Genomic DNA, 25110 nt, shown 5'->3' with positions numbered 1-25110 from the left:
TCCTGGTGTGGCAAGTGGCACTGCTTCTCGAGTAATCTACTAGCTAAAATAACTCAATGGCAATAACGCATACACAGTAACAGATGGCATGGGGGAGTCCACATCCCTCACCTGCTTCTGGTTGTGTCACTGCTGCATACCAGGACAGAGGAACAAGGCAGAGGTCTCTCTTATCTCACTGTCCCCTCAAATCTCTTTGTACCAGTATGCAGCGGCACTGCAACAGAAGGTGAGCACTGCAGTCCCACCAACCCATCCACTGCTCCGCATACCAGCAGTTCTTGAAGAATTGCACTTTAAGCTATAGCTCTTTCTTCCAGGACTTGAACACATACATAGATATTAAGGGGGAATTAAAAAGATAAAATACTTGCCTGCAACAAGTAATGAAAGGAGCAAAAACTGCATACAGACCAGAAAGAAGAATGGCGGGCAATCGCTGTTTATCTGTAACTGCAACATGTAAAGTACACACAAAAATTTATCACAGATGAGTTACAGTCTCACATTAGTGGTGCATAGATGAAGTAAACAGCAGCAACATAAAACACATAAGAAAAACAGTAACAATATCACATTAACAGCTTCAAGGAAATACAAGTCAGACAATATTAGAAGAAATTTGAATTTCCACCTTTACCATCCCCACCCCTTTCCAACTTATTGTTGCAAATTATCAAGCAGCACTCTTTTCTTTAAATGGTCAGATGTGTAGGAAGCTAAGCATAAAGGAACAATTTGACTAATATAACAGAGGAATAATTATTTCACTTTGGCAATTCTAGACCCAAGAGGTACAACCTAGCCAAAGTTAAGCACAGTGAAGTCTATATCAATGGGAGAGGTGACTGGTTTTTATTGGGTTATAGTCAATGTTGTTCCATGTTAAGAACACTGATTTGATACTTTGTGGTAGCCCAGGGTATCTTATCTACTCATCTATCTCCTGAGTTGGAGTGAGCCTTGCCAGGTTTAGGCCTCACTAGCGTGACAAACACATTGGGAAGGAGGAGGAGATCTAAGCATTCCTTAATCTGTTCTGCCTTTACTGCAAGCTGCACATGTCTTTGCTTTCTGCTTCTATGTCCTTCTATTCTGACTTTCTTCAGGCGTGTTTGTTGTTTTCCTTCTCTTTTTCTTGTCCTAAGAGAGACAGAGAGTGGCTGGCTGACTGGCTGGCTGCTTGACCAAGCATCTGATTGCATTCATAAGTGTCTGAGGCATTTATGGTGAGTGCCATTTGTCTCTCATCCCCAGTCGCCATCTTTGTCTGCTGGAGCAATGGTTTGCATCCCAAGGGAAATGCAGGAAGTGGCCCCTGTTGACCTTCCCAATAAAAAAGCAGCTGCCAAAGGGGAAGCAGGCCCTGGACTGCTCCTTCTGGCGTTCCATGGAGGACACAAGAGCAGCTCGGAATGCCCAGAAGATTGGAAGCACCTTGGCAGAGTGTCAAAAGCTGACAGAAGAGGGGGTTCCTTCAGAATAGCTCCTGGCCTCACTTTCCCACATCCCAGAGGCAGAGAGGTTCACCCAATTCTGGATCTGCGAGGCCAAAATGCTGACCTGTCAAGGCCCATTTGGTGCAGCTGGGCTGCATGGCACTGCCGCTACAAGAAGTGAGGGAACCTGCTGTGAATATTCTGAGGAACCTGAGCTGGGCAGCCTGGGGTAAACAATGGATTAAGGGCCCTGGACCAGGAGGTGGGGGGCTAATGGCTTCCCTCCTTGCTTGGGGACCACCTTAACTGAGTTCTGGAAGACCTGCTACTCAGGATACTTACAAATTCTTGGGGTGGGGTTCAGGATTTTTGTTGGGGGGTCAAGATGTAACTTTTGAGATATTAATTTTGCTGTTTTTGATAAAGTGGCACCTCTGGTTAAGAACTTAATTCGTTCCTGAGGTCCATTCTTAATCTGAAACAGTTCTTAACCTGAGGTAACACTTTAGCTAATGGGGCCTCCCGCTGCCGCCGCCATCGCACAATTTCTGTTCTCATCCTGAATCAAAGTTCTTAACCCAAGGTACTATTTCTGGGTTAGCAGAGTCTGTAACCTGAAGTGTCTGTAACCTGAAGCGTCTGTAACCCGAGGTACCACTGTACTGATTTTTTTTTTAAATCTTTCGATTATGTTGTGTACATTTTATTTATCATTCATGGCTACTTTTGTTATGTTTGCAGTTATGTAATTATTTTCATGTAAACTGCTTTGAGAATGGTTTTAACTATGGATAGGCAGCATACAAATAAACAATGATAATGATAAATCTAGTTGAAGTGCTGTTTGCACCTCTCACAGGTGTGACCAAGTTACCTGACCCAAAGCCAGTGACTAGATAAGTTCCAGTTCCTGTTCCATTTACATCTGTGACCAAGGATGAGTGGAACTCTCTGCTGAAGTACAAAAAATATGCTTGTTTTGGCTAACAAGTTTTATGTTCTACTACTTGACATTACAGAACTGCTGAAAGTACCTTCCTGTTGCTAATCTACTCTGCTACACTTTACACCTGAAAGATGGTCACGCACAATTTGGAGATGCCACTGAGACATGTCTAGATTTCACCCTGTGCACCCGAGCTCCAAAAAAAAACTGGTTCATCTAGGGACACTTCTGGACATAGTAAGAGGGTTTATCCCCTCAGCATTGGACAGAGTAATCTGAATTAAAGCAGCCACCAGAAGTCCCTTAACAGCAAAAAAAGTGGTCATTATGCAGCTGTCCCATGCCTTTGGGTGTGCATATCAGCATCACAAGCACCACCTTGGGCAAAGCTCCATGCCAAGCCATCACAGTGGGTGCTACTGCCTTAGAAGCACTCACCAGTGACTGGTGACAGCAGGAAGACACCATCACCTCACGATTCCACATCATCTCTGCCTGGCCACATGCTGGCAGACAAATAGCCACAGCTTATGTAAAGGCACTCCTCTTGAAGATCCAACTCGAGCCATCATCACATTGGATGACAGCCTGCTGGGCTGGGTCTCTGTCAACATCTTTCAATTCAGGCCCTGTGGTCTCCTGTGAAGGTAGCCTATTTTGGGGTGTCAACTAGCTCAAACTCACAGCAGCCTACCTGGTGATTCAGCACATCTCCCCTCAGTTTTGCCTTATTCACATCATTTTGTGCATAGACAATGCTACAGTCAAATCATATTTGAACAGGCAAGGAGGCAGAAGAGGAAAAGACCTACAGTAAGAAGCAGAGAGATTTGAGGCAGACAGATTCCCTTTTCGTGTCCTTTCGGCTGCCCACTCTGGGGCACAGGGTTTCCACATCCACCCTTGCTAGGTGGGCTACATACAAAATTCAAAGAATTCCAATACCAAAAGATGTGGCAGCGCATTCCACAAGGGCTGCAGCCTTTCCACCAAAGCTCCTTTAGAGGATCTCTGTAAAGCAGCTAGGAGCGTAGCCCCAAAAACCTTTTGCCAAACACTATAAAATTGACAAGTATGTCATTTAAAAGTATGTCAATTTTATAGTAAACTGACAAGCATGCCTCAGCTGAGGTTGAGGCTGTCCTTCAGCAGATCTTCCCAGATTAATTGTCAAGGTCCTGCCCAAATTGGGATTAGCCATTTTATGTCCCAACCAGACAGGCTCGCTCCCGCTATGGGTGCAATTTGCACCTGCCTGAAATACAGGTCTCCATAGTGTGAGTGAGCTAGTTAAGGGCCACACCCATATTCAATGAGTGTAATAAAATTTGAGAGTTGATTGGAAGTATCACCTTGTTGGGATTAGGTTGGCTGCGTAATTATCAAGCCTTGCTTTCGAGGCAAATTTACTCCTGTTGCAGTTCTACTTTTGGGGAGGGACGATTGTATGTTTGTCCTTGTTACTGTTCTATTTCATAACCATTTGAATTTCAGTGCCTGCTTTCCACTTGTCGAGTTCATAGACTGAGGAATGCTGGGAGCTCCGCCCCCTTCCCAAGACATTTGTCTTGCCTTTGCTGCACTGGTGGGTCCTAAAACCCAACCTCACAGACTCACTCAAACTTCATAGATCTACGTTTCAGGTAGGTGCCAACCACAGTTTTTCACAGAGGAAAACCTTTTAGCCCTATACCTTTGCCGTATATCCAGACATCACGAGCATCACATTTCAAACACAATGGGCCAAATAGTTAAAGAGAACCTCTTTTTAAAAAAACCATAAACAGAGGAAGTTTCATCAAATAATGATGGGTGGGGGGCTGGTCTGCTTTACAGCAATTCTATTATTCAGAGAGATTACTTAAGCACTAATGTAGAGGCTTTTATCTTTGTTCCCTTTTAAGATTAAAACAGCTACTAAACATTCAGGAAGCATACTGTGCATTGTGGCTTTTCAACCAAAAGCAATTTCAAAAGCCAATTCACAGAATTATTTTTGCCTCCCATATTTGTGACTCAACATATACATCCATGTCTCTGATGTTAGAAAACATTTAACAAGAGAGCCGACCTAAGAAACAGTTAATGTCCTCAAGTATCCAATAAGTCACATGTTTATGAACTCCTGAAAACACTTGTTTTAAAACCTAGCAGAAAGTTTTCTATAAACTCCATGGGACATTAAAGGTAGTCCACTTCCTACTATAAATTTAAAATCACTAACATTCAAATAAAAGTATTGCATCCAAGTCCAGCAAGGGTGATGCGACGGGCAGAAGGAAACTTCCTGCCTGTGGGTTGTCTGCTGGATCAGGCCTTCCAAAGGCTACTCTATGAGATACGGGGGGGGGGGGGGGAGGAATTCACCATGATCAGTGCCAGCAATCTCTCTGCAAGCACACATGCTAAGCTGTAGACTCATAATGTACAACTATGTACATAGAGCACTTGGATTGGGGACACAGTATTATATTACTAAGCTAGGAGCTAGCCCAACTTCTCACCTAAATCACAGGCTTTTATAATATGTAGATAAATTCCAGAATGAACTTAAATGGATACTCCATTATCCAACTTTTTCAGATATCCAAAGTTTTCCTCACCTATATTAGCATTTCATGCCTCCAGCAATACAGGAGGAAGAAATTCCCTCATCAGACTTTTTGTTTTACTTCGAAAGGAGAAACAATATATAGAGTCTACAGAATGTGAATACTGCAGTAGAGAAGAACCAGAAAATACTCTACAAAAATATAATTATATACGCTTTTGGTAGAATATCTGCAGTTCAGAATAAAATACTTTAGGAAAAAAAAACCTGGCTGGCAGAAGGACTTAAGAGTGTTGCAGACTGCATATAAAGTGCTTTAACTACCAATATCCAAGTTTTGAGTATCTGGAAACTGAAGTTATCGATATAATTTTTGGGATGATCTTCAGAACTATTTAAAACTTAATATAGAAAGAGAAGTTTACTAGCCCCTTTTGCATCAGTGTACATGCTAATAGGATAATTTCAACATCTAACATTTTAGTCTTACCCCCCAAGCCCATATTTCAAAAGTCAATACACCATCAGTTCTTACTTGCTTTGAATTAGTAAGTACTAAACTGGTGTATTTTCATGTACCTTTTACATCACCTGATGTATCCACTCACCACTCAACCATCGCTACTGTATTAGTGAAAGATTCCCAGCAAAGCTGTTGCCCAAGGATTGTAAGCTTTCTACAACACATACAGTTGACCACCCTGTTCCAAATAACAGTGATCCATGTAAAGAAGCACACTTGCATACACAGCAGCCAGAAGGACCAGGATGGGATGGGAGCAGCACATCTCTGCACTAGTCCAATGGCTGATTGGCATTGGCTTCAAGCAGTTATTAAACTTGGGTGAAAGCAGGGGGAAGTGAACATTTAAATCCTGGAACTTCTCGCTCTACCTCCAACACACAAGTGCCTAAATAAAACTGTGCTGTGTTGAATTTTACTTAAGTTCCTAAACAGGACTGGTCTGTGTTTGAGGGGGTCTGGTGGGGAATAGGGGATACCAAGACAGACTGTGGGGATCCCCAAGAAACAACGGGGGTCTGAAAGAGGCCTCTGTTTCCCAACCCTCATCATTCTGACAGAAAGCATGAGTGCAACAGCCTTCTCCTACCCTATCTTCTTTAGGGCAGCATACCAATGAGTCTGACATCTTCCCAGTTTTGCTCACAGATAGCTAAGATGAGTCTTTTTCATTCAGTATTTTGCTGAGAACTGCGTCATAGTAAGGACTGAAGACCATCTTGTTGTAGTCAACAAGGCGAACATACTTGATAGCAATTTCCTCCAGCTCTTTCTGAATAGGGCCTAATCCACCAGGAATGGCAGGAAGAGATTTCTGATGGCCAGAAGCAAGGTAGCTCTCCAGAAACGACTGGATTCTTGAATCTTGAGAAGGGAAGTAAATTATTAGTAAGACTTACTGAAAGATCCAAAATTCTTCTTTTGGTAATACACATCAAATAGGCCCATAATGGTGCTTTATTTTTATTTTCATACAACCGTCTTATTGCAATCACAGACAGAACAAAATCTGGAGTTCTTTTAGCATCATTTCACCTTCATTTCAAACATTCCCATCTATCTCTGCTTCCCAGTTCCAAGAGGAACACCATCACTCGTAGATAGAAAACTCAAACCTGACATCACTTTTCAGTAATTCTTCAAGAAAACGTTTCATTTTCCAAAAGCAGCCCTTCCTTCCTGGTTTTTGACCTCCACACCCTGACAAAGTAGCTTTATAATGGTTATGCTAGGCAGTGGCTGCAGGCTCCTGCCGCTTCCCTTTACAGGATCCAGCACTTAAGCATAGTTTCCCATTACATGAAAACTTTGAAACTGGCTTTTAGCTTCCAAACAAGACAGAGTCATTCAACCAAGGTTTAATGTTGGTTTAATACCTTGGCTTGTTTTGAAGCCATTAGTCATGGTTTCAGGATATGCATATAATAAGAAGCTATGGTTCAGTCCTGGCTTGCTTTTGCAGCTCAAGAAAGGGAGGAATGAAACAGCAAGAAAGGGGCTGCCTACAAGTGCATACTGTTCGTGCATATCCTGGCTCTTGAAACCAGGATTTTTGGCTTAGTCTTATGATGTGCACATGCAGCCAATACAATCTCTCATCTCAAAACGAGTGCATTCACCCATTTGAAGCATTACTATCCCCTTCACTTGACAAAAATAAGATATACCCATGTCCTCAAATGTATGTTTGACTTAGACATGCAGAACAATGGATTTTGCACAACTACTGCAGGGAAAAGAGCAGTCATCTGATCTGCAAAGCATACCTATCAGTTTGCACACAGTGTTATTAGGCTTGGCCACAGCCTGGATCTGTCCTTTAAGCTCCGTCTCCTTCTCAAGTGTGAAAGGTGTGAATCCATGTTGGGAAAGGCAGCTATTAACTTCAGCACAAATCTTTTCACTTATGACAGCCAATGCTTCACTCAAGTTGAAGGAGCTAGAAAAAGATGATCAAAATTCTAATATGTTTTAACAGCTCATAAGCAACATGGAATTGAATTGACAGGTTAGCTAATGTATGCCAATCAAACATGAGCTATATGGGTAAAAACCTTACAGACTGAGGAAACATTACTGGAGGAATCATCACACACCAACCACTTCCTTTTTTAAAGAGGGAATTTGAGTTCTCAAAGAAACAAGCGGGTGTGTCTATATTTGGGGGGGGGGGGTGTCAGCAATTTCCTAGACACAACTGGGAGCTGCATTAAGAAAAATTCAGACTCATAACTCTTCAGAATGCATATGTTTAAATGTTCTCCACACAAGAAACTACCTATAACCCTTTCCCATTCCGTTTTATTTCTTACATGTGAGAGTATCAGGAGATTCCCACAGCCCTGTAATCTGAAGTGATATAATCAAAGGTTACTCCAAATGTGAAGATTAGAATTATCCGAAAGGCTAATTATTCTTCATAATGGAAATTCCTCATAATTTCTAAAGCCTTTTACTACTTGGAGAAGTAGAGAAGAATGTGCAAGTCTCCTTTCAAAACAGGCCCAAGATCTAGTTGAAACTGACGTCTATATCATCCTGCATCACCCTATAAAGGGCCTCAAAGGCGCACGATACTCACGGGAGGTGTAGACCTGTCAGCAGTACCCGGATAACCATTTTGAGATTGGCTGTAAATGCTGGCAAGCCTGAAAGCGCTGTGCCTGCAGCATTGAATGTTACCAGAAGAATCGCTCCAGTTAAAATAAGCTGGTCCAGTTCCAGCTGCATTTCCTGGAAGCGGCTCTGGTCCATTAGCACAGTCTGGGAAAAATTTTTTTAACACAACAGAGGATAGTAAATTCAGAATGCAGGGAGGAAGGCAAGATGATGTAATAGTTATACAGTGTAAGCTCTCAACGTCCATTTCCTAATGCAAGAGACTGTCTGGTGAAGGAGACAGTGCTTCTAAAGATAACGGCAGCACCCTCACCTCAACCCTCTGGTCTAGCCAGGTGCTGTACTAAGTATCCTTGCAAGAAAGCCTCAGCAAAACATGTCAGGTTAGCCCTTTCATCCATGATAAGATTGCAGATGAGCACAAACCTCTTCCAGACTGACTAACAGCTCCACTTGACAAGAGGACTCAGTGTATAAGCTACCAGGAACTTCTGGATGAGCAGAGGGCCCAAAAAGAGCTGATAAAGACCAAACGCCAAGACCTCTAGCCCAGATGGTAGTCAGCCTCTCCATTTAAACTATGCCTCCCCGCTGCCCACAACCACTGAGGATGAGGCAGCATTATGGTAGCTGCCTGCCACACACAAGCACATCTTGACACCATCAGCCAAACGCACTGTATGCAGCATAAAGATTAGGTTCAAAGACGATAATCTAAAGACCAACAACAAGCACATCCCACACTGCCACACAATCCCATACTCATCCCCATCCTTCGCACTCAAAGGGGCTTGCCCAACCGAGTTCAAGTGTATGTCTGAATGCACCCTACCAATCCAAACATTGCTATAGTAACTGCAGAGAAGCAAATAGTTACCTCTGGAAAAGGCTTTTGCAGATGATCCCATTTGAGGAGCTTAAGGTATGCTTGATTCTGTACAGCAACAGAACAGAGCACAGGAGCAGTACTGGTAGACGTGGCACCATGATCAATAGCAGGCACCATTCTGGATCTCAGGTCATCTGCAGCTTCTTGCAGCCACTCAGTGACGAAATCTAAGGAATCTGTTTTGAGGGAGAAACCAGACCATTTTCTCATCAACCCATTTTCCTGCCTATCCATTTGAAATATTTTTATACCGCCCTTGGTCAAAACTGATTGCACAGAGTGGTTTGCGCGATATATGAACAAAATAAAAACAATCAAAACAGTTTAAAACAAAAGACATGAAAACAGCTGACAAATAAGATGAGCAGGTGCAAGATGTGAAACAATACTTAAAATGCCTAGGGGAATAGAGAGGTCTCTCATCATCACATCTAAAATATTTCATACCTGGAGCTATGAAAAAGCCATCTCCCTACTTCGGATCAGCGTCACCTCCAATGTGAAAGAAATTTAGGGAAGGGTGTCGGTCCTTAAGGAAGATGACCTTAAGAGTGAAGTCATGTTGAATAATTCTACCCAAGGGCCTATTGTTTCCGGATTTTCAGCTGACTGAATTTTTTTAGCTGGTTAATAATTTGGCTTTAAAAACTGAAATAGATATCCAGACATTTGCACTCTGAATGCTTATTTTTATTAGCACTGCTCATTTCCCCCTAATACAGTTATGCTAAACTGCAATATTTAAACTGCATTGCATGCTCCCATTCATGGCACTGAGAAACACCCAAAGTTTATGCAGAAGGACCTCCCATATACAGCTCATCAGACATAAGCCCCACTGAGTTCAGTAAGCTTTCTGCCGTTCATGGGGAGTTATTTTGGCATAATTATCAAATTAAGGACTGAACAGTTATGATGATTCAGCTTAATCAATTTGTCTTTTAATAAACAAAAAGCAGATCATTTAGCAATGCAAAATAACAAAAAACCGTACTTGGTTGTTTCTCATAAAGTTCCTGAAACTTCTTCCTTTCATATTCAACTGACTGCTGCATTAAATGTGGCCTTATGCTGGTGACAGCAAAATTAGCCATGTCCATTTTCATCAAGTCCAACACAGAAAAAATCTCTCTGCAAAATCAAGAAGACATTTCAAGCAGGTGTGTGTAGTTATTTAAGGACATTTATAAATCGTTTAATGTTTTTTTTAAAAAAAATCAAAGCAATGCACAGTATTTTAAAAAACGGTATCAATAAGAAATACAGCATGTCTAAATGTCTGCAGTAAATCAAATCACATGCCCTCAAAATTTGCAATATTTATCAAATGTAAAAGAAGGAGATAAAACAAATGAAAAAGTGAAGAGCTAAGGGGGCAAATCATATTTAAGTAATCTAACTGAAGAACTATGTGGGGAGAACTAGGAACAACCCCCCTTTAAAGACCAGGAAGAAATACAGTGCTTTCTAGAGAACAATTCTGTTGGCATATGCATTGTATGCTAAAAATTACCTTTAGGAGTTTTTCAGATCACTACTGCCCAATTCTTGCTTTAGATGATAAGCCTGAGACAGCTTCAGACTGCAGTTGGGGCTTATATGAATTAATGCTCATCTTTACAAAAACAAAGAGCCCCTCCCATACAGAAATTACAATGTCAGGCAGAAGGCCGGACTAGAATACTTTCCCATGCATCTGGTATCCAATGTGGAAAAAAATATTTCTCCTCCTTTCCCTTCCCCTTCAACATTGAGGAACATACAAGCAAAATATGAATGCCCACCTCAGTCTGATACGTCAACTAAAGCTGTAGGGAGGGATAGACATAAATGCCACATTTTGTCTGTATTTAGGAGTATACATGATTTTATTTACTTTCTAAACTAGCTGGGGAGGGAAAGCCCAGTTGCAATGAATGCCTCTATAAAAGTAGTCTTGGAAAAAAATATTCCATATTATTCACTATTCTTGCACTTGCATTTTCACCAGTAACTTCTCCATCAAACAATCATGAACACACACATGTATTATTTCATTGCTACATGCATAATTTTTGTATCCTGCCAATGGTTATCAAAAACATTCAAAGTATTTTTCCATAGGCAGACACTGATTTAATGTGAGTACCTGAACAGGGGAACAATTTCATGAATGTCTTTCAGCTTCTTAATTTCCTCATCTCTAGCTGGAGCACAGAGCGTCCCCATCATTCCAATAATGAACTCTGCCAACTTCGAAATGTCAAGGGCACCATTCTCTGCCTCCTGTTTTATCAGCTCCAGGTCTAGAGCTTCGGTAATCTGATTTCTTAATCTAGTATGGCCAGGCAGCAAAAAAGACAAAAGCGTCTGAAAGAAAGCAATGTTCCTTTGTTAGCTCATAGCAGTATTATGTTGCTGTATCAATCAACACTATTTCAAAGTGAATAACAGTTGCAGCAATATTGTGTTACTAGGAAAAGTAAAATAAGGTCAAATCATTAACAGTTTTAATAGAAGTTTTCATTCACTGTTTTGGGGTTGCATCCAATGAAGTAATCCCATGTGTACAAGGATTTCTGCTTGCTCAAGAACATCCCCTTCCTCTCCTCCATCCCCCCACCAGTCTGTTGCAGGGCTTTTCCCAACCCCCTGGAGCATATTTGGGGGATGGAATGTTGGGAGAGGGAGGGGTAGTTCCATTCTGCAAGTGGAAGCCCTTGCACAAACAGGATGACTTTGCTGGATGCAACCCTTGGTTTCTGGAGCAGGGGGTTAACTCTGGTGCTTATGTGTGTACGCATGCATAAGCTCCAGTATATTGAAGGGTGACAAATTCTGCTCCATTTTATATCCTTGAACTCACGTCTGATGCTTCCATTCTGCAAAGTGGTGTCAAGGAGGGAGATCAGCAGGGAAACAGGGGATGTGAGAAAGGGTACTTAACCTGTTCTTCAACTGCCCCTTTGCTGAAATTTTAGAATGATTATTCCCATCACAAACATGGATCTGAAATAGAGATGGGGTGGCAGATTGCAAGGGGGAAACTGTAAGAGAGGGGGTAGGATTAAGCTCCGCTTCTCTTGCTGCCGCTTCTTCCCTGCAAATCTCCTTCTACTGACCTCACTTTGCAGAGGAGAAGCAGTGTGCAGGTTCTGAAGATACGCGGAGACACAATGAGTAGTTCCAGCACAGATGTTAAAGGGGCTAGGGAAGAGGAATGAAATGCCTCAGTCAATCAAGTGGCAGACTGTGACCGACATAATTTTTCACTAGCGACAGGTTGTAAATTGGATTACGAGACAACAGAAACTGTTTGCCATACTGATTCCAGAGCACAGTGGGGCAGGGCTTAAGTCTATGAGTCTTTATGGAAGCACTGCAAAGCTATCCAAAGGATTCAGGTGTTGCCTGCCACCAGTCCATGCCCTTATGAAACAGGGTCAATGCTGAAGACAGGACACTAGACTAAAGATGCCATTGGTCTAAGAAAATAGGAACTGCCTTGATAGATCAGGCCAATTAATTTATCTAGTCTTGTACATTGGCTCCAGCAGTACCCAATCAAACGCATTTGTGAAGCTCGAACAGGACATGAGGATCTCTAGTTGTCTAAATCAAAGATGCTTCTGAACATGCCTCATCATATTTTTACAACTCTTTGCAGGTATTAGCAAACAACATAGATGAAGTCCATCTGGAAGAAAATATAAACACTTTGACTTTCAAAAAGCTTTTGACAAAGCACCTGCCAAAGGAACTTAGCAGCCACAGGAAAGCAGGGCAGAACCTTTTTATGGGCTGGTTACTAGTTAGAAAACAGGAAGCAAAGAGAAGAAATGTACTGGGAGCAGGAAAGAGTGTAGGTCTCTGAAGACCTGTACTGGGATTGATAGTTGCAACTACCCTTAAACAAGGCAGAATCATGTAAGGACAAGAAGTATGCTTATGGAAATACATTAGCCCCTCTTACCTCTTTGATCTCTCCCACAAGTTTAATTGCATGATCATATGATGGTGGATCTTCCTTTAGCTGTGTTTCCAGGCAATCCCAAAAAGCTTTGTGGACAATATCCCTTACTCTTCTTTCAAGGCTGACAAGCAACACAACAGGAGAAGAAAACTGAAATAGTAATTCTAACACAAAGCCAAGTACAATGAGCTTGTGATGCTTGGAAAGGGGCGGGGGGGGGGGACCATCACTAGCAGTTAGAAGGTTAATTGTAATGTCCAACATTACAGTTGACGAAAATACATTGGTAGAGAACAAGATAATTCACTGCGTCCAAGAGGAAGTTCTAGCTCAAAAGGAACACGTAAGGGAGACTCTGTCGCCAAAATGGGATGAAAAGGATAGGGGATGTAGCTGCCAAAAGGGCTGGAAGGTTTTGAGACCTCCCTCCATAGATAATATGCAAAACAGCTTCCTAAATGCGTTGTGTGGTGAATGTGGAAATTTGAATCATAGCTGATTCTGTGTGTATTCTGATGTAAGCATTCTATCTCCTCCTATGGCAGGAATGCTTTTAACAGACTTTATGTAGAAACATGAACATAACGTTCCCTGACTACATATAGGATATAACACTTGAGCTAGATGTACAATGCTAACCTTCATGGCTATATGAGCCTGTTGCTGATGGCCTCGGGGGAAAGGATGTGGTTCACAGGGTGAGGAGGATCCCATGCATTTGGTTCATGGCAAACAGAATATGGTGTATCCACTGTTAACAAGCTTATGTTCTCTTAACAAATGCCTGGCCAGCCACAAGATTTTCTGTATTTCTCACTTCCATGTAAAAACAGTGAGATGTTTTTAACTGATTTTTTTTCCTACCCCTGGATCCACTAGTTGTGGTGCTGCCTTTTCGTACAGCAAAAAATATATTTTTGTTTTAAACTTTTTAGGCCTGTGGCAATAGACATATTACCTGTTTTCTGGCAATTCAGCTGGCTTAATCTGGAAGCCTCCATTGACGACAATTTCATGGGCCAACACCATGTTGGTAACTCCTTTTGCCGTTTCCATTAGCTCCTCCACTGACACAAACTGAGGAGGGCTGGCTGTAAGGCAATGAAATATACTTCAGCAAAATGTCCCATTAATTAAAAAAAATGGTAAATTAACAAAGATGACTGTTCCCATCTCACTGAGCATGGCCTGTATTATTTTAAAGTTTACAGTACCTAAGAATTGATAAGGATGGACAATCGAAGATACCACTGGAAATAGTAAAAGTAAATGTCCACTATGTTTCAAGAATGTCCTCAAAAAAGATACGCTATCTAATGGTGCATCTCAACCTTTCCCAATGTGGTGACTCCCAGATATGGTTGGCCTGCAATTCCCATCATCCCTGACTGGCTGGGGCTGATGGGAGTTGGTCCAACAAGATCTGGAGGGCACCAGGTTAGGGAAGGCTGCCATGTTCAGTCTGTGACCATCCTGTGGAGTTTGTATGCTACCATCATGTTTGAAGCTGCACAAAGAAGCGGGCTGTTTACAGGTCATTCTGTGCAAATCTGTGCCTGTAAAATTCAAAGATGAAGAGAAGGAATATGCTTCTCCTCACCAAGCCTTCTGAGAAAGGAAGGTATGGTCACAAAAAGGAAAAAGTGAAAGCTGTCAGATGGGCAGAATTTGTGCTACAATAACATCAAAGAGGAAAATTGGAAAGGAGGGCTGTTAAAGGGAAACAAAAGATATAGCCCTTCATCAGTGTGTGAGGTATGCTGAATTCATGACATTGGAAGCAACCAAAAACTCTGCCATTTAAGGAAGAAACAGAAAGGAAAAGCTGCAAGATTTCCAGCTTCAGGAAATCAAAACTGAGATTGGACTACAAACAAGCATAGGGCAGTATTCTATTAATGTGCCCCAGTAATGCTAGGATTCTCACTTGTGCAATGAGGGTCCTGCACTGCAGCCGGTTGAAATAGATGATTCTCGGGGTCCCTTGCAACACTACAATTCTGTGATTCCATGAATTTCACACCCTCTCCTTGCATGTACCCTCCCCAAAACTGCTCAAGAGATTTGGGGAAACCATTAGAACAGATTTCGGGGGCATGTGGGAGTAGGACAGGATAAAACATTCAATTGCTCAAGTAGAAGTCCTTGCGTTCACAGAACATTCACGTAGCACTACTTTGGATACAACCCACAGTTCTAACATTGGGTGTCAATCCAATGTCTTATTTCCTCCCCATGCATTGGAGTATGTGGTGCAATATCACAAAGTGAGGTAGAAAGCCTGGCTCAGCATTACTACTTGTTTAATAAATATGTTTTATTGAATAAAAAAAACATACTGTTCAGAAAATGCTCCATTTATAGTGAGAAAATTACCTTGATGTACAGAACACAGAGAGAGAACTCCTGGAGGGTATTTTGGTTTTGAAGAGGGAAATCAGGTTTGAATTAGTAATTTTGCTTACCTTGAGGTGTATTGCCTCTGCTGGGACTTGGCGTATTCTGTCGAATCTTCTTTCTGGAAGACTGTTCAGAGTTATCCAAGTTGTCCTGCTGATTATCTTCTGATTTACCTGATGTTCCTTCACTTGTATCTGGCCTGCCTGGGTCCTGGGACATTCTCAGCTTTTTGGATTAAGAAGAAATAAATTAAACCAATACACACACTCCCACTGAGGCCAAATTCTCTGCTAAATCCTGCATCTAATTCAGTTAGTCCAACTAGGATTCTACCTAAGAATTTTGAGGGGAAATTCTCTGAAATTGGGGGGAGGGGGAGAAATATGTACTGTACAGAAGTTAGACCTATTTATTTAAAAACACTTGAATAAAATAACACTGTTTCAATATTGACAATGTTGCCTGGAGATGTTTGGGTAACAATCAACTAACAAGGATTATAGATAATCATCATCATCATAATAGCAGCAACTGTAATTTCAAATACAGAAAGATAGTAGCTCTGACATCATGCCATATTAAGAGCTGTGATATAGGCTGGAAAATAATCCCTTTCCCAAAGTTCATGATATTATAACCTGAATTAGTAGCATAATTAATAGATATAATACCAGGCAAATAAGGCAGTTTTAAAGTTATAATTAACTTTTCTCAGGTGGCTATATTTGATGAAGCATAAATGTATATGCATATAAAATACATGCATGCGTGATAAAATTATGTGGGTCTGGTTAAAGTATGTTAACATTTTTGAACAATTTCCTGGGTTTTGTCACCTTTTTAATTTTGTTAAATGTAACCATATAAGGAAATGTATGCTACTGAACAATCACAACAAAAATACTATTCAAGTAATGCTTTTTAATTAATTTGCATGTAACATTTAAACCATATTAGAACCACATTAAGTGCACTTAATTGATTCAACCTATTCCCAATAAAATATTTGACTTCAAATAGTTATGAGTATACTGGGGGGGGGGGTGGACTTTGATGTGTTCATACAGTTTTGCTTACTAAATATAAGTCATACATGCTAAGGGAGTTCCCCATCAATTTAGGGCACCGGAAAACTTTCCCAGAAATGTTTCTAGAATATTTCTGGTTTTAACTTTTTGTTTCAGAAAATGTTGTTTTCTGACTTTAGCAATGACTTTTGTAAAAAAACAAAACAAAAACAAAAACCGGTCCCTATTACTGCTAGAACATTCATTCATCTAAAAGGCAATAAGTGATGAAACAAGAGACCTTTGCCATCCAATGATGTGAAGATGTGCAATTGCCACCACAGATCACACACATCTACCAAACTAACATCATCTCAAATAGAACACAGACTATGGGAAGCAGTTCACACTTTCAGCAGCAAGTCGCTGAGCAATGAGACAAGTGATGCTGATGGATATGAAGACCTGTCTTTCCTCTCCCCAGGAAATGCTGATATGAATCAGATACTGCCTCTCTCGCTTAAGACTGCAAAACAAAATCCATCCCTGTAAAGACCATCTGGGATATGCAAAGCTGGCTGATTTCCTGGTTAGCTAGTCTAGAAGGGAAGCCTCTGAATCAGCAAAATGGACAAAGGAAAGGAAGAACAAAGAAGAAATGCCTCACACAATTCTTACTATAACTTTTTTTTAAGAGGAATTGCTCAGAGGTAGCAAATGGGATTTGAGCAGCCTGGGTGGGGCGGGAAATCTGACCTTTTGAGTCTATAATCCTATATAGGCATTCAGGATCATATTATAATTGCGTGAGGCTGGAGAGCACATGCCTGCCCTTTAGATGCCATTACCCCAGCCTCTCCACAATGCCATTCATGTTAGTGGAGTCACATCAGCATTCCAAATGCATGTAGGCTGCCCCATGAGATGGATCTCCAAGCGCTCAAGGTTCCAGTTCATGGGGCCACTTGGAAGGGTGTCACCATCCCCCAGGAGCACCCTGCAACAGTGCAGGCAGGGTGACTGACCACAGTCCCACTCCCCAGCCTCATGTGATCATAGGCACATGATCCTGAGGGCATGCACTAGATGATGGTAGCCTCTTTGCCATATAAATGAATTGTCACATAAAGGAATTGTCACACTTACTTCTCACTTAATGTCCTTGGACCAAGCCTTCAGGGTTTAAGAAAAGGGCAGAGAGCCAGTGAAGCAGTGGGGCGAGACTACAGCTTCAAGTTCTGCAAAGCCAAACAGAAGCAAGAGGTCTGTAAGAAAGCCACCACAACAGAGTTAGGTTCCACAGCAGCAAATACAAAACGCCAGTAACAAAGGGCAGATTTGCAAATAAGCACAGGAATCTGACATCCCAAGCCTCCCAAATCTCTTACATGGAAGGAGGCCCTACTTGTTTAGATACAATTTATACATAAATAGGCTTGTGACTGATCACAGGAATTTAAAGGCAGACTGTCACAGCAGTATCCTTCCCATATGACATTTTCCTGCAGTCACACTGCTATTTTCATTATACTGTACTGTGTGCTGTGTGTAGAAAAAAATCCTAGTTATTTTGTATTCACAATGCCTCTTTCGAACTCACTGGCATCATTTGAAAAGCATTTGGAATCCACTAGGCATTCTGTCAAGTTTTCTTCAACACAACTGACAATGAGTTAATTAACATTCAGAAATATATCTCATAATAACAAATAATAACACATCAAACAACATCAAACATTAAAATGCTTCCCTATACAGGGCTGCCTTCAGATATCTTCTAAAAGTTGAGTAGTTACTCATCTCTTTGACATTCTGATGCAAAGGAAAGTTAGAATTTTCTCAGGATTCATCTTCTTGAGTTTTGACACAAACCCAAAATTTTCCCAAACCCAGAAGACCCAAAGTATGTATGACTGATATAATCCAGGATCGACACCTGTTTGTATATTTAATATATTATTCACATTCTAGACAAAACTTCTAAAATAAATAGAAACATTAGAGCAGACAGAGTTTATCCATATTTTCAATGAAGGCAGAATTGTGTCTGGACTTCTACCAGTGCTGCCTTCAGTTTTTCGAAGTAAGTGTTGGTTAATAGCTTATGGATTAAGCAAAGAGCTTCAACAAATAGAACAAAACAAGACACTTTGCTAGATTATAGTGTACCATGTTGCTATTTTCTCACCCCAGCTTTGGAAACAGATGACTGTATAGGAAATGAGGGATTTAAATAACCTGTTTTCCACTCTAATAATTAAAATTAAACATCCCTAACTATACCCATGATTTACACATATTTACGGTTTGCACTAAGCTCCCTGGTGTCATATGTAGTTTAATGGCTCGGCTGTCCATAAATTGCCAAATTAAGAAAGGAAGCAACCTACAATGCACTGGATTCTTCTGAGCGCATTCAACAGCAGAACTATGCCTGTGTGACCAACTCCAGCCAAGTAGCTCTACAGCCTCTGACATCATGGAGTCTTTTAGCATATGCTCGTGTAAGTGAAAAAGAATCCAAAATAGCAACATCCCCATCAAGAAGGCTGATTTCTCAGACCCCGAGAGACAAGCTAGATATGAAAATGGCAGATCCAACATGGATCCTGCCAACTCCATATGAGGTGGTGGAGTGGCAACTGAATGGAAGCAGGGATATGTGGGTTGGGAAAACTAACTTCCTCTCCCAGTGAAACTGCTGTACATCTGCTGCTTTTCTCCAGCACGATTTATTTTGGTTCAGAGTCTCACTGAGAGGAAAACAATAATGGCAGTTCATTGGACAAAAAAAAGATGGGGAGAGTCACATTTACCATCCCTCTGACCACTTTTACAGATGGGTTCTATGGCAGTAAAGATTTGGGTAACCGAGACGGTAAAACCTGTTTGGGTTCTACCACCTCAGACTACAGACTATATGACTGAATCCTTTTCCTTACACACACAAAAAAGATTCCCTTCACTAAATGTCAGGGAGATGAGTTCTAGCCGAGGTTTCTTCCTAACATGTTTGCCTTTATCATGTGAAATATGCTACTTCTACAGACACTTCCATCATTTTTCTTTCCCATTCAGTTCTCATCTCAACACTTACTTTCTTTTAATCCTGATATCATTTCCCCATTTGATTCTCCCCCCTTGTTATCATCACTTTCCCAGATTCTTTACTTTCTTCAGAAGTTCTTTGGTGGTCCCTTTCCCCATCATTCTTAGACCCACCTCATTTTTTTCACTCAATCTTTTCTATTTTAGCATTTCCAACTTCACTTTGGTTTTGTGTGTTTTCCTCCTTTTAATGCAGTAGCCTTTGTGCTGTAATGCCCCTTAAAGGTTTATGAACTGCTTGCCAGCACAGGTGAGAAGTATTTAATCAGGCAAGTGGTTGCGTCTGCCTCTAGAAGTATGTGTTTGCACCTGCTTGTGTTTAGACTAATGAATAAACCTGATAGATGTGTGGCGGGCTTGCGCATCCTTGAGTTTATTTCACAGAGCTTCTGAGAAGCAACCACCATAGCCTTCCCTAGAAGCCACAGGGTTTAATTTGAGCCAGGACTTCACAGCTTCAGAACCTTGGGCAGTGTGATGCTCACACTAAAAATATGCTAATCATTATAATGACTTATTCCATAACAATGAGCCTATGCAACCAGCAGACATGCATTGAGAAATGACATCCATGTCAAAAGGCTATAATTTCCAGCTAGGTTTGCACCCTGCCACCTCCCAATTAAGGGGTTTCTGAACAGAAGGCAGCAAAGGAAAATGAGAGAAACAGAGCAATACAGATCAACGAGACAGAATTCCTCTTTGATGTCTTCCAAACTTTGCAGCCAAGTTTTAACAGCACTGTTTACAGCAGGGGTGGAGTACATTGTTTCCCAAGAAAATGCTCCCCCCCCCCAACCACTACACAGAAAAAATGGCACAGCACTGCTTTAAATCAATGAAGTTCAAAGCAGGTGGCTTTACAGGCATAAAAAGAAAAACTGAGGCTTCCTCCCCACTCACTTTTTCTACCGTCATGCACATATCCCCATATGAATGTAGACAAGTGCTTGGAAATAAAGCAGCAAAATTTTAAAGTCCTATATTTTAATGACTATACAAAATTTTGTATAGTCCCCATTATCAAAAAGTTTCCTTAGCACACATCAAAACAGGTTATTATAGTGTTAGAGCATGTCTTGTCCTAAAGCATATTCATAAAATGCATATATATTATCTTGTTTGGATTTTATTTACACCACAGCATGACTACGCAGTTTCCTAAAAGTCTGCATGAAACTCTAAAAAGATGACTACTCAGACAAGCATGTAATGTTGAGGTTAAGAACTAGAAAAACAGGGATGTGAGTTAAGTGCCAGCTATTTCAGTTAAACTATATATTTCCCAATGTGACACATAAAAAATTCTCAGTGGGCACAGACAAAGCTTTGAACAACTCAGAGAGAGTAAAAATAAGGGATATCAGAGAACTGGTGTATTTCTTTCTGGGGAGCTGCAGAGTTATGAAATAAAATATATCCATTATATTCCAAAACCAGGAAAATCTTCAGATATAGGATTAGAACAATAATATCCATTTAGCAAATGAAAGACTGTTGCTGCAATCCTGTATTTGGGGGGGGGGGCACCTCGGTCCCAGGGGGCAAATGTCATCCTCCAAGCATCTCTATCTGGCCCTTGGGATGCACACCACACCCCCTCCCCAGGGGACCCCCATCACTGGCCCTGTTCCATACCCTTCTTTCCTGGCTGGAACGCATCCTTGAATTCTCCACTCTGCCTGGCTGGGAGAATAGAGAGAGAGCTTTATGAATGTGTGTAGAAACCAGCCGACTATATGAAGGTAAAACTGAACAGTTGTTGCTCTTGCCACTTTGTCCTCTGGCCCTGCCCACCACTTACATGTGGCCCCTGGTAGGAAGTGGCGGAGGAAGGGGGTGCGGGGCCTGCAGTCGCCCTGGGTGTCATGGGGGGGGGTTTGACAAAATGAGTTTGAGGGAAAGGCAGAGGAGAGGCTACAAGGGTTGGAGAGGCTCGCCCCGCCCCCGAGCAGTTAGCTATGCCGCTGCTGGGAGGCTGCCCAGAAGGGAAGGCAGGCCTTGATAATGCATGCATGCCTACCTAGCAGTAAAGTCCCACTGTGCTAGTGGAGCTCATTTCCGGACAGGCGCGTATCGGGAACTGACTGGAAATCGGCTGATTTTGACAGCCCTTCAAAACAAACTCATGCTTTACGGATGTTAACCCTTGGCGAATGCTTCAGGCAGGACAGTCACGGTGGAATTTCCCCGCTCTCTCCATGCATGCTGATAAGCAATGCGACCCCTTCTGATTTAATCTGGATTAATGGCCCACACAGGACAAGGGTTGTGCTCTCTCCCGCATGCCCTCGCGACCCCGGCCTGGGACCCCGATGCAGCCGAATAACAAGCAGCGCCGGTTCTGCTGCAGCGCCCGCAGGTGCAGGGACAGGGGCAGAGTTTGCGGATCTCTGGGGTACCAAAATCCGACCCCACGTCCCCCCAGCCCAGGTGCAGACAGGGGTGGCAAGGGGTGGGGAGGGGGACCGGGCTGCAGTGGGAAGAAGACGTCCCGCCCACCATTCCGCAGCCCCGCTTACCCGAGAGGGAGGCTTCGAGCGCAGGAAGACAGCAACTTTTTTGCACCCGGTCTCCGGAAACCGAATCCGGGCGGCGGGGGGCGGGAAAGGGCGCGGCCCCTCAACGCCAGCGCCACTAGCGGGAACTCCTCGCAATCCCCGTCGTCGTCGTCGTCCTCTTCCTCCTCCTCCTCACAGGCAGCCGGGAGCCTGCAGACGGCAGGGGGAAGCTGGCGGCTCCTCACAGGGCGCCGCCATGTCTGCGCTCTCCCTCGCTAAAGCGGCTCAAAGCAAAGCGTGAGGAGTCCTAATGGGCAGCTGCGGGAGGAGGGAGGGAGGAGCGCGCGCGTGCCGGCGATAACAATACGCAAGATAGCTGTCAATCAAGATACGAGGTTGTTGGCGGAAGGCGTGAGGGGCTACAGGCTCTTCCCTCCCACCCCCGGGCCTTTTTTCTGTTCCAGAACTACCGCTGCTGCATCCAGGCTTTTCCCACTGTACGTGTGCATGGAGGGAGGGGAGCGCCGTGCCGCACAAAAGCACACATACACATATGCACACATACAGAGGCAGGGCTTATAACGGCTTTTATTTTAAACCGCCGATAAACCTCGAAACAATGAACTGACAGCCTAACGCCATGCGGACTGACTGGCACGGGGCGTGCTGGAAACGCCTCCCTGCAAACATGTTTCTAAGCATGCACGCTGTTCAAGAGGAAGCCTTTGTTTGGCTCTCCCGCACAGCCGTCCTGCAAAATAGGTTGCTGGTCAATGTCCGAAAGGGATCAGTCGGGCCAGCTCGTCAGGCATTGCAGCCCCGGGCATGTTTACTTGGGAATGCCGTCCTGCTGTGTTAAGTGAGGTTTGCTCCCCAAGCTGGGGGGCGGGGGGACGAAGAGAAAAGAATGGCGTATGCACCCCATTCACTGAATGGTGAGAAATTTCAAGGGTGCCCGCACCTATCTCGTGTTTGGTTTCTTTAAAATAAAATTAAGGTCACCTGAGATTCTGGCGTCGTTACTATAAACGGTTTTATATACAGGCTGGCGCTGAGCATCATTTGGACTCTCAGCATCAGAGCGCCAAATAAAACTGCTCATTAGGTTTCAGGGGGGCGGTGGCTTCACAATGCCTTAGTACTGTACTGAATTCTCTCAGAGCGCAGAATCGGGCCTCTGGGTACTTTCAGCAGCAGGTGTGGGGTGTATGGGGAGCTGAGCTCCGGTGTCTAAATGATGCCTCCTTAATAAAAGAGGGTAGTTGATCGCCCTGCCAGTGCTATCAGTTACCTCAGAAAGTTATGCTGCTTCCATTAACCCTCTCCTGACCAAACTGCAGTACAGTCATACAATCAATAATTAAAGCTATGAAGGAGCCCTTTAGATGACATCATTCTAGACTAACCAATACAAATATGCAACAACAAAAGCAGATACAACAAAACAATAGACAATATAAAAACAATAGGAAGTCAACAAAAGCAACATACAATGCACTCAGTAAAAATAGGAAAATAGAAAAGAAGAGGGGGCCTTCCTGAAATATAGCCTATAACTACCAATAATAATAAGCTATACAACGGCAATTAAATAGCTGGGCAAATAAATGATTTGGAGAGATATACATTGTGTCACCACAAAGTTTATTCCCTAGTCACCACCTACCTGACCTCCGATTGAAAACATCAGTGAATGCTGAGTGAGAAGCAAAACAGAACACATGTGAATAAATTCACATTGTGAGAATAAATCTACATTGTTCTGCAGAGGCAACGGACAGGTATCATATCACCTTATGTTTATTCTTGGAATAATCTAACTGGGGAAGAGTGAGTAGGGAAATTATATTCTTCCCTCTATAAAACGTTTACTTCCAAGAGCACAGGTCTGTTGCTGTCATTTTGTTGGAAGGATCCTGAACATGTTTAGGAGACATGTGAAATGCATAGGAATCCTTAATCCTCAATATCACTTCTATTTTTCTAGAAAAAGAGGTGTTGGAACTCACCATGAACACCTCCCTTGTTCTCTTATAATGCCAATGGCTCCCACCTGAGAGATACCAGAACTGATTTCCAACAATTTCTGGCTGAAAAAGCCCTGCTCAATATGTATTTCATCTAGGTAGGAGGGTTCACATTATAAACCTTCATCAGATTCAAGTGCCTTATTTCTTTCCCTTATAATCCCTGCAGATCTGTGACTGATGGCTCTCTTCTACTTGGACAATTCCCTACAGCTCAGAATTGGTTGCCATCCAGAACAGAACATTAGTCCAGGGGGAAACAATGAGAGCTTAGACAAAACAAGTAAGATATCTTCAGAAAGTGATAGTACCTGTAAAATCAGTTTATTCTGTGCTTACCTCTGAAAAAAACTAAGGAACAGCAAATAAACCATTAAAAACATCGCCTGAAAAGGGACACATCCACAATTTTACTATTTATATAAAGAGAGATCAATTAAATCCCAGGAGGAAACAAGTCAGGAAACTGGGGGGGGGAGAGGAAGAGAGATAAATGTAGCTTCAGTACTCAACTAGAGCCAGAGCCAGGGCCTTCTCGGCTGCGGCTCCAAACTGGTGGAATGCTCTGTCACAAGAGACTAGGGCCCTGCGGGACCTGACATCTTTCCGCAGGGCCTGCAAGACAGAGTTGTTCCGCCAGGCTTTTGGTCAGGGCGCAGCCTGACTCCCTCCTCTGGCAACCTGCTCAGAATTTTGCTTAATTGGTTGCCATCAATTTGATTTAATTAATTTTTATAATGAAATATTTTTAGATTGTGTGATTATTTGACTGATTATTTGATTGTTGTTAGCCGCCCTGAGCCCGGCTTCGGCTGGGGAGGGCGGGATATAAATAAAATTTATTATTATTATTATTATTACTACAGTACTTGCAAAGCATTATAATCAGCCATTTGAGCAAAAGGCAAAAATGCAAGCCAAAGCTGAAAATGATACCACCAGGCAAGAAAGCCAGCCATGGAAAAAAGCAGTCAGTGAAGCAGAAGACAGCACCTAGCAATAGAAACTGGATCCAGATTAGTCCAACCCAACACACCTAACTTCAGCCGCACTCTGCAGTCACTAGTCACATGAGTACCTAACCCTTGGACATATTGTCTTGTCAGGTTACTATGGGATGGTCCTATCTTGCAGCAGTGACTTGAAAC

General features: G+C 42.5%; 1 protein-coding gene and 1 long non-coding RNA gene across 5 annotated transcripts; one reads left to right on the top strand and one right to left on the bottom strand.

Moving 5' to 3' along the window:
- Positions 1–426: 426 nt before the first annotated feature.
- On the bottom strand, positions 427–22457 carry TCP11L1 (t-complex 11 like 1). 4 transcript variants are annotated; one of them, XM_081198590.1, is made up of 12 exons: positions 21957–22457; positions 17473–17591; positions 15385–15544; positions 13878–14010; positions 12920–13040; positions 11096–11316; positions 9962–10098; positions 8956–9143; positions 8041–8222; positions 7226–7398; positions 6206–6323; positions 427–453 (listed from the first exon to the last, which is right to left on the bottom strand). In XM_081198590.1, exons 3-12 carry the CDS (start codon positions 15536–15538, stop codon positions 444–446), a joined length of 1437 nt encoding a protein of 478 aa, XP_081054716.1. In that variant the 5' UTR covers positions 15539–15544; positions 17473–17591; positions 21957–22457; the 3' UTR covers positions 427–443. The 4 variants fall into 4 exon arrangements, with proteins under 4 accessions (XP_081054716.1, XP_081054713.1, XP_081054714.1 ...); XM_081198587.1 differs by having other exon boundaries at positions 427–6323; XM_081198588.1 differs by having other exon boundaries at positions 427–6323; positions 17473–17564.
- A 355-nt stretch (positions 22458–22812) lies between these two features.
- On the top strand, positions 22813–24370 carry LOC308589575. The gene is made up of 2 exons (XR_014009392.1): positions 22813–22870; positions 24132–24370. It is a non-coding gene; the product is annotated as an uncharacterized lncRNA (long non-coding RNA).
- Positions 24371–25110: the final 740 nt, after the last annotated feature.

The sequence above is a fragment of the Podarcis bocagei genome, assembly GCF_964188305.1.
Source record: "Podarcis bocagei genome assembly, chromosome: 1".
NCBI lineage: Eukaryota > Metazoa > Chordata > Lepidosauria > Squamata > Lacertidae > Podarcis > Podarcis bocagei.
This window is presented reverse-complemented; position numbering and strand designations above follow the sequence as displayed.